General features: G+C 39.1%; 1 protein-coding gene across 5 annotated transcripts in view; it reads left to right on the top strand.

The window, feature by feature from the left end:
• Window positions 1-13,266, top strand: part of OXCT1 (3-oxoacid CoA-transferase 1) — a 184,423-nt gene that overhangs the window by 97,551 nt on the left and 73,606 nt on the right. For all 5 annotated transcript variants that reach the window (XM_049862962.1, XM_049862951.1, XM_049862982.1 and 2 more), the window contains 3 exons: window positions 1,963-2,011; window positions 7,885-7,957; window positions 8,599-8,674. In XM_049862962.1, coding sequence (XP_049718919.1) covers window positions 1,963-2,011; window positions 7,885-7,957; window positions 8,599-8,674 — 198 coding nt within the window. The remainder of the gene's footprint in view (window positions 1-1,962; window positions 2,012-7,884; window positions 7,958-8,598; window positions 8,675-13,266) is intronic.

Below are 13,266 nucleotides of genomic sequence, written 5' to 3'. Positions count from 1 at the left end.
AGCCCTGGTGGCACAGTGGTTAAGAGCTTGGCTGCAAACCAAAAAGGTCAGCAGTTTGAATCCACCAGCCACTCCTTGGAAACCTATGGGGCAATTCTACTCTGTCCTGTAGGGTCTTTGTAAGTCGGAATTGACTCGACGGCAGAAAGGTTTTTTTCTTTTTTTTTTTTGAAGAGGTTGTCTAATGTGACTAACTACTTCATTTTGCAGAAAAGGAAAATAAGTTTAGGAGAATTACCCATGGCCAGTGTTTAAAGGAAAATTTATACAGGTCTAAAACATCCACCACTCTTCTGTCAGTTTGTCTAATTGTGGTGGCTTGTGTGTTGCTGTGATGCCGCAAGCTTTTCCACTGGTATCCCAAATACCAGCAGAATCACCCATGGCGGACAGATTTCAGTGGAGCTTCCAGACTAAAACAGACTAGGAAGAAAGACCCGGTAATCTACTTCTAAAAAAAATTGACCAGTGAAAACCTTAAGAATAGCAATGGAACATTGTCTGATGCCAGACCTGGCAATGTTTTGTTCTGTTGTACATAGAATTGTTGTGAGTTGGAATCAACTTGACAGCACCTCACAACAATAACAAAACATTAGTTGGGTTCTCTAGAGAAGCAAAACCAGTAATACGTATAAACATATATGGAGAGATTTATAGTTGGAACGTCTAAGTCCTTGGATCAGGATAGAGCCCTTTCCCAATTCACAGAGCTGCAGAAGCTGGTGAACCCAAGATGAGCAGGTTGGAGAGCAGGGATCCTGCTCATAGGTTGTGACAGTCGAGGAATCTCCAAGGTCGGCTGGCAAGATCACAGGGTTTCTCCTGAGTCATTTAGCTGCAGGGGCTGGCAAACCCAAGATAGGCAGGTCGGGGAGCAAAACTCTTGCTCGCAGGCTGTGAAGATTGGCCAATCCCAAAATGGACAGGTAAGCTGCTAGCTCAAGTCCCAAGAACCAGAGATCAGTCAAGAGACGGCTGCTGGATTCAGAACAAGCCAACAACCTTTGCAAGGTGAGCAGGAAGGAAGTAGGCAGCAGAAGGCGGAGAGATGAAGGCTGATGGGGTGGTGAGCCACCCACCACAGGCCCCACCCCGCCGATACCGCGCAGCAGATTCCATCATGGGGGTGATCCCATATCACATTGCAACAGGAAAGTGATCACAACATTATACAACTGCTGAAACACTGAGAATCATGGCCCAGCCAAGTTGACACACAATCTTAACCATCACAGTTGCCAATTCAATTTATTTGTATAATATATTTACAGTCCCTCTTGAGAAAGCTCATAAAAATTTCACAACCAATATTTCTTATACTGGCCACATTTTTTGGGTTCCTTCTTTTCCTTTATACTTTTAATATAGGTTATTTTATGTAACTACTGGTACCATTCATGTCTTATAAAATATATATATATTTTTTTTTTAAAAAAGTAACCAAAAATAACTGAGGAAAGGGAAAATAAGGATATAAAAATTTAGATGAAGTGAGAGGTAAGGTTAGAACCCCAAATTCAGATCTTTAGGTCCTGTACATCCAAAAGCTGAAACCTTGCCTCAGCGGCTCCTTCTAGTGAAAATAATATGGCTATTTAGTGCGTATTCATTGATAAAAAAAAAAAAATTTTTTTTTCATTGATACTACCAGAAAGGTTTCTGAATAACATTGGCTTTATAATAGATACTAAGTAATTTTGATTTATTGAACTGTATTTCTAATAACAGTTCTTTCAGGTTTAGAAAATACTTTTCATTGTCCAACCACAATTACTAGTGTGGAGAAAACTAGTCAATATGAGAAATAGTCTTGAAATATAGGAATTATTTTTAAAAGGTCACCTTAAATCTTTTGATGATAATCTCAGGATTTGGGGGGAAGCTATTTATATTACAGTTTTAGTATGTGATTCAGTGAGAAACTTTGTTTACTAATTGAATGTGTACTTTGTTTGTCAGGGTCCATATCCATTAAAAGATGAAGTTGATGCAGACCTAATCAATGCAGGTAAACTCGCTTATTACACATTTGTTTAGTTTTTTTCTTTGCTGTCAATTTAGTTCTGTGCCAAATAATAATAAAGATCTGGGTTTGAATCTTTCTCTTTCCTGGAGAGTGCTCCATTGTATTTTTGTTGACCGGGGAGATGTCTTCCCAGCCCCTCTTTGCCTGGCCTGTTTGCTCGAGGGCTCCTCCAATTCAGAATAAAATAAAGGAAAAAATGCAGATAGAGTGTGGAACAAGGTTAATGGAAAGAACTTTGATGGAACAATCAATTTAGGGCCCTAGCTGTAAATAGATAGCATTCTCAAGTAGGATAATTGAGTAGAGTTTAAGGAAGGGATCATTTGTGGACAGGGTTAAGGGCAACCAGGAAGGGATGGTGAAGTACCACAGGGAGCTGTTATCTCCTGCAGGCTGAAGGGGCAGCTGTAGGAGAGGCCACCTGACAGGAACTATGGCTGCTGGGAGAGGAACACAGCCAACTTGTAGCAACCCAGGCGGTGGTTTCTCCTCTTCTGGATCTCCTCTTTGTGCTTCCTGTTGGCCGATCCCAAATTAAAATAGGTCAGCCTTCTCAGGAGGGTGGAGGGTGGAGAGCGGATCTGTAGTGACAAAAGAAGAAAAGATCCAGCACGTTGGGGTTTTTTTCATAGGTGGTACTTATACTCCTCTAGTCCTCACTGGAGTGAGAGAACATCCTCCAAAGTGTACAAGATGCTTAAGGATGTCTCTGCCACTTAGTACAGTCCACTAACATGAGCAACGCAGAGTTTGTTTGAATTGTGGGCTTAGCCTTGTCTTCTCTTGTTCCTGTATCCCTGTGCTTTGGTTTTTAGTAGACATATTTTTGACTGGGACATACAGTCACATCCATTAGCAGCTGAGAGGAGGAAGAACAGGTCAGGCCTCCTGGCTGTCATCACTGCCTGTGCTTGAGGCAGTGCTGCTGCCCACACTGGGGCTGTAAATTCTCCTTAGAATGGGGCTGCCTGCAAGATACTAATTTTTATGTTCTAGCATGATTTTCTGCACCATTTTCTCTTACTCCTATTCACTCTACCCCCACAAAAGTATTATTCTTCAAATTTAAAAATAGTATGTGTAAATCTCAGAAGAATAGTTATACGAGTTGAACATAAAGGCCAGCTGCCAAGTAGAATTGATGTTTGATACTTAGGATTTTGGGAAGTAAAACAGCTTCTGGTTGAATAGTTGAATTAGTTAACACCACTCAACTCTGAAAGGCCCACTGTGATAAAGCAGTGACTTCTAACCAAGGCTGTAATTTAATTGTGCTGTACCCTTTAGCAATAGTTCACTGATCTGTGAAAATATTTGCCGCTTGGTTTAATTAATTTATGATGTTAGTGAGCTCTTTGCAAAATGAATAACTCCATTTTCTAGATTTCAGGCTTGAGTTCATAAATCCACTTTCCTTGGAAAAATAGTCTTTTCAGTGACATTGTTAGACAGTAGGAATTTCTGATTCCATTGAAGTTAAAAGTGGCTCAGCCCTAAGGAAGCCGCCCATGTTATACTTCCACCTCTGAAAAGCCACGTATAATTCATTGTTTATGGTAGACAAAGTTGCAAATCATTTTCATAATATCCCAACTCATATAAGTCCTCTTAGTGATTTTTGGCCCTTTCAATTATGGAGCCCTCCATATGAAGGAGGAAATACTTTGAACTGGAGAACAGAATATAAATTGGTGCTTTTCCCAACTCCCCAAATTACCTGGAAATTACTTGGAAGATCCCATTGTTTGTTAATTTGAAAAGATCTGTATGAAAATCGCTTTGAATGAACACAAAGAGTTATGTTTCTGGGTATAATCAGTGTATTAAAAATTTTTAAATAATAATGGAATTATTTCTAAGAAAGGCTTCTCCTGAATAATAGTCTCACATGGTTGCATAAAAAAGAATCACCATTTGTATAGCACTGTATAACATACACCCTGCTTTTTCACACGTATTATACCATTTCAGCTTTAAAGGAAACCACACTATACAGATTGGGAAACTGAGGCCCAGAAAGGTGAAGTGCTGTGCTCAAGATCACATTGTGAGAGACTGAACTCACACAGTCTTCTGCTCCTGGCCTATGGCCGTCTTCTGTATAGACTAAGCTACCCCTCTTGAGAACGTGACTTCTACAGATGCGCGGAAGGTGGGGCTTAGAACATTTCAGAGGTTCTGTGATGATCTGGGCTTGAACATGAAGTAGCCCAGTGCAATTGCAAAATCTCCAATAAGTTACATATTTTTAGCTTTCAAATTAGTATGCATTTTGCATTCTTTTATTTCTTAATATTGCTTGCTGATTTTATCGTACAAATATAATTTTAAATGCGACCTACTCTTGATTAAAACTGCTTTAGAAAGAATCACCATGTTAATCTTGTGGCTTATAAATATCCCTGGCCCCTGTCCTGTGGTTCTCACTGTACAGAGGACGTGATTTTGCACCCCTCTAAGGGACATTTGGCAATGTCTGAAGACATTTTTGATTGTCATAATTCGGGGAGTGCTAATGGCTTTAGTGAATAGAGGGATGCTGCTAAGCATTCTGCAATAACCTACAATAACCAGAACAGCCCCCCCACAACGAAGAAGTATCTGTCTAGTCAGTAGTGCTGAGGACGAGAAACCCTGCTCTGGAGGTACACATACTACAGTCACAGGCCTGCAGGTGAATGTGCAAATAGCACGGCATGCAAGATCTACCTAGGGGTTGCCACCTACCTTTCCAGCCTTATCCTACTCTGCGCCCTACAAGGATGTCTTTGTCCACCCACACTAGACCACTAGGTGTATTCTGACTGTGATGCCTACTTTCCTTGCTCCAGGACTTTGCTCTTACTGTGCCTTTCACCAGCTTTTGGTTCTGCCTGCTTCCGCTTTTATCCCCATGTCTCCACCAGGAATTGCCTATTGAAAATGCATTCTACCTCTCTTTCAAGTTCCAGCTTATTTGTCCTCTCCAAATCCTTCTACAACTCAGAAATGTCCTTCGCCTGAACCCAGCACACATGTAGTGTCTCTCTCTGAAAACACACCACATTTTCCCATGTAATTATTTGTGTATATTTATCTCTTTTGCCAGATTGTTCCTTTCGCCCAGAGCAGCGGTTCTCAAAGTGTGGTCTCTAGACTCACAGCATCAGCATCAGCATCACCTGGGGACTTGTTAGAAATGGAAATTCTCAGGTCCCATCACATACCTATTGAATTAGAAACTCTGGAAGTTGGGCTCCGCCATTTGTATTTTATAAGCCTGCCATGTGATTCTGATGGCTGCTAAGGTTTGAGAATAACTAGTTTAGAGCAACTGTGCTTTGTACATGGTACATAGTAGATATTTACTTGATATCTGGAGAATTCCCTATTAAGTCATGAGCCAAGGACTTGGTAAATATGAAACTTAGTAACTCTTTTGTCTGAACATCTTGAAGGGATTTAGAAAAAACTTTGAAAAACTGAAGAAAACAAAAATCAATCAGAAGTAATCAAATAAGAAAACCCTCTTTATGTGACATTGATTATAGTTACATGACTTTTCATGACCAGATTTGGGCATTGTATTTGAAAAACGTGGACTCTGACTTAGGATATTTATTTTTGTTTCAATATTGTTTGAAAATGCTGAAAATTAACTTTTCTTCAGAAGAATGTAATTTAGAAGATGTCAGAATGTATTAGCAGGGGCCTGACAATAACTTTTTTTATGAGAGTTTTTTTCTGGACTCTTTGAATAGAACATTGCTTCATAAATCACATGAGGGAGTGGAAGGCTCTGCCAATTGATCTCAAAGTTTCCTATAAAATGGTAAATAATGCCCTCTATTTTTTTTTTTTTAATGTGCTACAACTAGTCACGATTTCCCTTTGGAAGGCATTGTTTAATTTAGCACTTAGAGAACAAAGAATTGTGATTTTTATGTTTCTCTTTCTTTTTATCCTACAAACTTTTCTTCCTTGACCCTCCACCTTGCAGAATTGGAGAATCTGAATTTGCTGGGCATAGAAGAAGCTGTGTTAGGCAAAGATTTAGTTGTGTTATGCCTTTCCTAAAACCTAGAGCTCACGTGCTGCCTGTATAACCCCAGCATATCAGTCAATCACTTGATCCTGTGCCATTTATTCCTGAAGTGGCAACGGCCTGGCACTGTCACTTTTCTAAGTAGGTTTGGAGAGAGAAATAAAAATAATGACAATAATTAAAGCCAACATTTATGGAGCCCTTTCTGTGTGCCAGTCACTGAAGTGAGGGCTACATGATTATCTCATTTAATCCTTCAAGTTTTACATGTTATCCAAAAGCCCCTACTGACCACACCAGAAAGTATTTTCCAAAGTTTTTTTTAGTTTTGTGGTGCTTTGAAAAATGAGAAAATGTTTCCATCATTTATAATCATACTTCTGCAGAGAATAAATATTTTAGCATGATGTAAATAGGTTCATTCTTCCTCCACATGTTCTCAAACAGAGGGGGAATATTGATGGTGATGGTAGCTTTCAGGAAAGACTTAAGAAGCTGAGGGGATTGCTGTGTTGTACAGTTGGGATGGGTGGACCACTTTAGTCCCGTTGTGCCCTGGTGCTTTTCCCTCTTTCAGTCCCACGCTTGGCATCACAGCTTTCCTTCCCCTTCTTTTTGTCTGTCCCATTACACTAGGGCAATGTGTGGAGCATTCTCAGACTTATCTTTGCCAAAGTGGCATGTGAGCATTTTTCTGGCTGAGACCAAAGCTGCTTCCTGACACCTGTAGCTCCTGGACAGACAGGAGACAGATCCCAAGAAGGAAGCAGCTTGGATATGCGTCAGGTGATACTGGTTGTGTGAGGACGGGGTGACCTCAAAGGTCTTTTTTAATTTATTGTGCTTTAGGTGAAAGTTTACAAATCAAGTCAGTCTCTCATACAAAAAGTTATACACACCTTGCTGTGAACTACGAGCTGCCCTCCCCCTAATGAGACAGCACATTCCTCCTCATCACCCTGTATTCCCCATGTCCATTCAACCAGCTCCTGTCCCCTTCTTCCTTCTCATCTTGCCACCAGACAGGAGTCACCCACATAGTCTCAAAGGTCTGTTCCAGCTCTGAACTTGAGATGTAAGAGAACCTCTTGGAAGTTAACATTAAATATGTTGGCCAGTATTAATATGTTTTTCCTGATTTTACCAAAATCATACAGTTTATAATATGGTCTTATAGGGAAAGGAAGAAAGACAAGGGGCAGAGAGAGAGAAGAGGGAGGGAGAGAGAGGGCAAGATTGAGGAAGTGGGCTCAGTTCTGATTATGTTAGAAGTAGATGGGTCCTCTGTTATTTGTTGATTTTTTTTTTTTAAATCTGAGGGGTATCTCCTGTGTCATTCCCTTCTAAATTGCATTTCTTCTTGTGATCATGTCTCTTTCACGATCTTTTTGCCCCAGTGACTTACAGTAGCACTGGATTCTGACAGGTGTCATCCCAAGAATTCCTTTGCTCCTCACTACTGTTAGCATTTTAGCTGTGTCTTGTGAAGGGACTGGGAGTGGTGTTCCCTGGGTATAGGCAATAGGGGTGGGCATTTTGTGTAGAGAATTTCAAAACAGTAATAAAACTAAAAATTGGTCACTTTTTATTATCATAGTGCAAGGGTAATTCTTAACAATGTCAGTAACAAAGTGTTCTCTTCACAGGGTCCGTTGGTTCCCACGGTGTCCCCCACCCCTTTTCCTTCTTCCTGTGCCACTGCATTTTGGTGAAGGAAGCCTTAGTTCTTTAAGAAACAGAGAAGAGGGTGCAGACCTCTTTCTTTACCATGATACTCTTAAAAATGTAATAGCCTTTTCTTTTTTCTTCTCTTGTGTGTGTATGTGTTTAGGCAAGGAAACAGTTACTGTTCTTCCAGGAGCCTCTTATTTCTCCAGCGATGAATCATTTGCAATGATTAGAGGGTATGTAATAACTGCGCCCCTTGTGTTTCACATGGTGTGGAATGAGCTGAGTCATCCCCTGAGTGAGTTAGCAAGGCTCTGGAAAACAGCACATCTCCCAGCCATAAAACTATCACAGGTTTGTTTGGCTGCAACAATATGTGAAATTATTCAAATTGAATGTTGGGAGTTGATATCTCCAGCCTGCTATTATTAAAACAACCCAAAAAATGGAATAAGCATCCATGCGTGTGTCTACTATATTGAAGTAAATATTGCTAAGGTTCTTTCTGAGGATCAAATGTTTCTTCAGACTGTGTATTCACTTCGTAGCTTGTGGTTGCCTTCAAATGGAGTTGTATCCCTCACACCACTCAAGGAAACAAATTCATAATATACACCTGTTTTTAATTTGGTTTTGGAGCTAATGTAGGGTATAATTTTTAAAGAATTCTTAATGATGATTTCTTCACATAAAAAGGGATGGATAAAATAAGTGTGAGCTTAGAGCTGATCTATTTGGAATTCACTTGCGGGTTAAGGGAAAACAAATGTACTTTGGGGGCACAGAATCACTTATTAATTTTAATTGATGATAGTGTTTAGTGAAGGATAATGTAAAACTTGTGAGTTTGCTTCATAGCTCCTTTTTTTCTTCTCAGGGGACATGTTGATCTAACAATGCTAGGAGCGATGCAGGTTTCCAAGTATGGTGACCTGGCTAACTGGATGATACCTGTAAGTAGCAATTTTTAATTCTAGATTATGCTTGGGTCAGAATAATTATTTTTTAAATTATTAAGGAAAATCCTGTCAAATTAATAATGAGAGCATAAGATAACTATTGAAAAAGTGAAGAAATATTCTAATGTGTATTTCTTATGAGAATCGAGTTTTAATTAAGCAATCACTGGGAAATATTCAAGTTTGACAGTTTTACTCTGTCATTGGGACAAAAAATTGACAAGGTCAGGGCCAAAGCACCATTTCCTTAGAAAACCAGAGCTGGGGAAGATAAAAAAATACACTTAGGAGATGGCTTAATTATACCCTGATGAAAGTAGGAAATACAAATATTTATCGTAACTAAATTCTGTAACTAGCAAGAACAATTAAAAAGGTAACTAATTTTATGTTAATTCTATTAACTCTTTATTCATAATGATTAAAATCCTATTTTGATCAGTCATGGAGTGCCAGAAGTAATGCATCAATGTTTTCTCTTATGGAATTCAAAACCTGTGACTTTTTTCTTATTGAATTGAATGACTTTATTTTTAAATAATTATCAAGTGACATGTATCACTTCTGAATAGAAGCTGTAAAAGCCAGTGTGAGATTCATTGATTCTTTAGTTCAGTCATAAGACCGGCAATGTCCCAGATAGAAACTTCTCTCAGTCCAGAGTAAAGACAAAGTGAAGCAGAGCTGCAGGGTTGCTCGAATTGTTGTTGATGTAAGGAAAAAAAAGACTAAAAATCCACCTGAAGCAACAAACAAGCTCCTTTCCCAATGGGTTTCCCAATCTCTAGGCCTCAAGCCTAACCTAATAAAAAAGCATATGGAATGTGGAATCTTGTCAGCTTTTGTGATTGAAATGCTGTAGCATTACCTTAAACATCCTTTTATTTCTGACATACGTACTTAAACAAAAATTTATGGCTTACTCTCCATTAGATATCCATACTCTTAAAGTTTTCAATTTTAACTGCTTTAAATAATTGTGCACCACTGCCATCCCACGGTCACCACCACTGTGTCATTTCAACCACAACCATGTGGGATAGCAAAGAGGATTATATGTGCACTTTGGAATGAAATATGTGGAAAAAACCTCTTAAAAAACAAAGATCCTATCCCTTCTTCTCCCCACGTGGGTTATATTCTTTATTTTATGAACCACTCTGTTATTTCCTGGAAGATAACCTCAGGGGATAGTTTGGGTTTCAAAGTTTAAAGAGTACCTCGGGGTGATAGTCTTGGGGAGTCCCCGAGTCTCAAATGGTCCAAAAATTCTGGACCTTATAAGAATTTGAGTTCTGTTCCACATTTTTCTCCCTTTCTATCCAGGTTGATCTACTGAGGCCCTGATGAGAACAGTCAGGGTAGATCAGGCCATGGTTTGTGTAGGCAGGGCTATTAGCCCTGTAGACAAGTTTCTTCTCTGAATATTTGGTTTCCTTCTTTTTCTTTTGCTCCAAATGGGTAGACACCAATAGTTGTATCTTTGGTGGCAGATTACAACCTTTTAAGGCCCCAGATACTACTCACAAAACTAGGATGTAGAAAATATACTTTATGAACTATATTATGACATTTGATTGAGTTGTTCCATGAGACTGTGGTTCTAAACCTTAAAACCAGAAGACCAAATTCACAAGTTGTTTGGTTATGTCTAAGACAGGGGGGATCAGACCCTGAAGAAGGACATTATGTTTGGTAAAATAGGGGGTCAGGGAAAAAGAAGACCCTCAACCACGTGGATTGACACAGTGGCTGCAATCACGGGCTTAAGCCTAACAATGATTGTGAGGATGGCACAGGACCAGGCAGTGTTTCGTTCTATTGTACATAGGGTCAGTGTGAGTTGGAACTGACTCAGCTGCGCCTGACAACAACATTGTTGCAAAATTATATATGTCTTATCCTTAACAAAATGTCTTTTTGTCTTGTGTATTTCTTAGTGGCATCATTTACCTTGTTCAGCCTGTGATGTTTAAACATGCTTGTGAAATGCAAACAGTTTTAATAACGACATGAATCAAGGAAGAGTCCTCTTAGAATTAGCTTTGGAAAAAGGACTATAATCAGTATCTTAATTCATGAGTGTGGTTCATTATATTCTATTTTGTTGCTTTCAGTGTCCGTGATTATGAGCTCATATGTGAGTGAACCCTATCTTGTCTGGTAATTCAGGTTATTCTTATGTGTGTGTTTAAGGCATTCTGTTGTTTTTCTGCAGCATCAGCTAAAAGCAATTTGGTTAAATAAATGAGGCTGGTATTCTGTGATTTGACAATGATTTTGAAATCTCTCAGATTTTGCTGTTAATTTTTTGAGAAAGGTTGATTACTATAGTTGATAAAATGTTTCAGATTGCATTAGTTTAGCTCTTGATTTAATATCTATTTAAGAACCTTAACTAATTATAAATTACATTATTATTTCAATTGTAAAAATATTGGTCATTCTAAGTCAGCCTTTGGCATAAAACCTAGTGCCTTTTGGAGGCTTTAAAGAAATTAGAGAGGATCAACTGAGGATCAGTGAGTCAGATTGACAGTTTATGGGAATGCTTATTTGCGTAGGAAATCAGAATGTATTTTTATTTTTAAATTTTAGGAAAAGGCTATGAGGGGTAGTAAAAGGAGCGTAGAGAACCAAGCCCAGGGGTTTTCTCCTGGTGCTACTAGTAATCAAGATTATGACCTTGAATATATCACCTAAACCCTTTGTGTTAAAGTGTCCTCATCTATAAGGTGAGGATTGGATTATCTCAAGGGTCCCTTCTGGGTCTCATCATGGTTAAAAAACAAGGGCCCTGTAGTGAGACAGACCTAGTTTGAAATTCTGTTTTTGTCACTTACTAGCAGTGTGACCTCAGGCAGTTGGCTACTTTTCCTCATCTGTAAAATAGGAGTAATATACTAGTACCTATTTTATAGGACTGTGTATAGAGGATTAAAAGAGATAATACATGAAGTACATAGTACAGAGCTTAACCCATAATTATGTGCTAAATCAGTGGGTCATTATTTTGATAAGAGGGAGAAGTTGGGGATACCTGGCAGAGAAAGGAATAGCATTAGTTACTGTGAACAGAAGCAATAGAGTTTTAAATATTCCTATTTCTCTGGAATAATACTTTTAAAAACCAATTTATACAGCAGTCCTGGGTATGGAGCAGAAATATATTCAATACGTTCTTGCCTTTAGGGAACTTGGACGTCTTTAAAAAGTTAGTATAAGGTTATTTTATAATTTAGCACACATCAAGGCTGGAAGCTCTTATAGTGTGCATTATGTGGTTGTTATTTATAGGAAAACTTTTCCAGTGTTTATCACATTTTTATATAACCAAGAGCTCTGTGAATGATTAAAGCTTCAGTGTTTATTACTTTATATACCTCAAGGTATATTACTTCTGTGTTTCATAAGGAATGGACTTAATTTTTTGGTGATGGGGAATGTTGAAGGGTTATCACAGTAACCTGGTTGAAAAAAAGCAAAGCATAAAATGTTCTTGTAACTGGTTCTACTCTTTTGATAATGGAGATTGCTAGGTGTCAAGATGTGATTTCTGATTACAGTTTCCCTTAATCCAAAAAACCAAACCCATTTCTGTCCAGTTGATTCCAGCTCATACTGACCGTGTAGGACAGAGTAGACCTGCCCCATAGGGTTGCCAAGGAGTGGCTGGTGGATTCTAACTGCCGACCTTTTGGTTAGCAGCCATAGCTCTTAACCACTGCACCACCAGGGCTCCACAGTTTCCCTTTTTGCCCATTGCCGTTGAGTCGATTCTAACTCACAGCGAGCCTTCAAAAAACCCAGTGCCGTCGAGTCAATTCCGACTCATAGCTACCCTTAGTCTCTATTAATCCTGGTGTCTTAGTTATCTAGTGCTGCTACAACGGAAATGCCACAAGTGGATGGCTTTAACAAACAAATTTATTTAGCTTCACAGTTTAAGAGGTTAGAAGTCTGAATTCAGAGCGCTGGCTGTAGAGAAAAGCTTTCTCTGTCAGTTCTGGATGAAGGTCCTTGTGTCCTCTGAGCTTCTGCTCCTGGCGATCTGCATGTGACTTGGCATGTGTCTTTCCAATCTCTTCTTGCCAGTTTGCATTTAATCTCTTATATCTCAAAAGAAATTGACTCAAGAAACACCCTACACTAATCCAGCCTTATTAACATAACAAAGACAACCCATTCCCAAATGGGATTATAACCACAGGCATAGAGGTTAGGATTTATAACACCTGTTTTTGGGCGGGGGGGGGGGGGGGGGGACACGGTTCAATCCATAACACCTGGCTTCTTTGTATGTGATACAGTGTATATTTTGATTCTTACTGGATGCAGGATAGCTTAAGAGTTAAGACCATGGGGTTTAGTTTAGAGTAGATTTGTCTGGGATTTCAGCTCTACCCCCTTACAAATTTTGTGCTCTGGGGCATATGTTTTTGTAAGGATTAAGTGGAAAGATAATGAAAAGTGAACATTCTAAACACTCCATAAACCAAAAAACCAAACCCAGTGCCGTCGAATCGATTCCGACTCATAGCGACCTTATAGGACAGAGCAGAACTGCCCCATAGAGTTTCCAAGGA

The sequence above is a fragment of the Elephas maximus genome, chromosome 2 (assembly GCF_024166365.1).
Source record: "Elephas maximus indicus isolate mEleMax1 chromosome 2, mEleMax1 primary haplotype, whole genome shotgun sequence".
In the NCBI taxonomy this organism is placed as follows: domain Eukaryota; kingdom Metazoa; phylum Chordata; class Mammalia; order Proboscidea; family Elephantidae; genus Elephas; species Elephas maximus.
The sequence above is the reverse complement of the archived record's forward strand: the minus strand, read 5'-3'. Positions and strand labels throughout refer to the sequence as shown.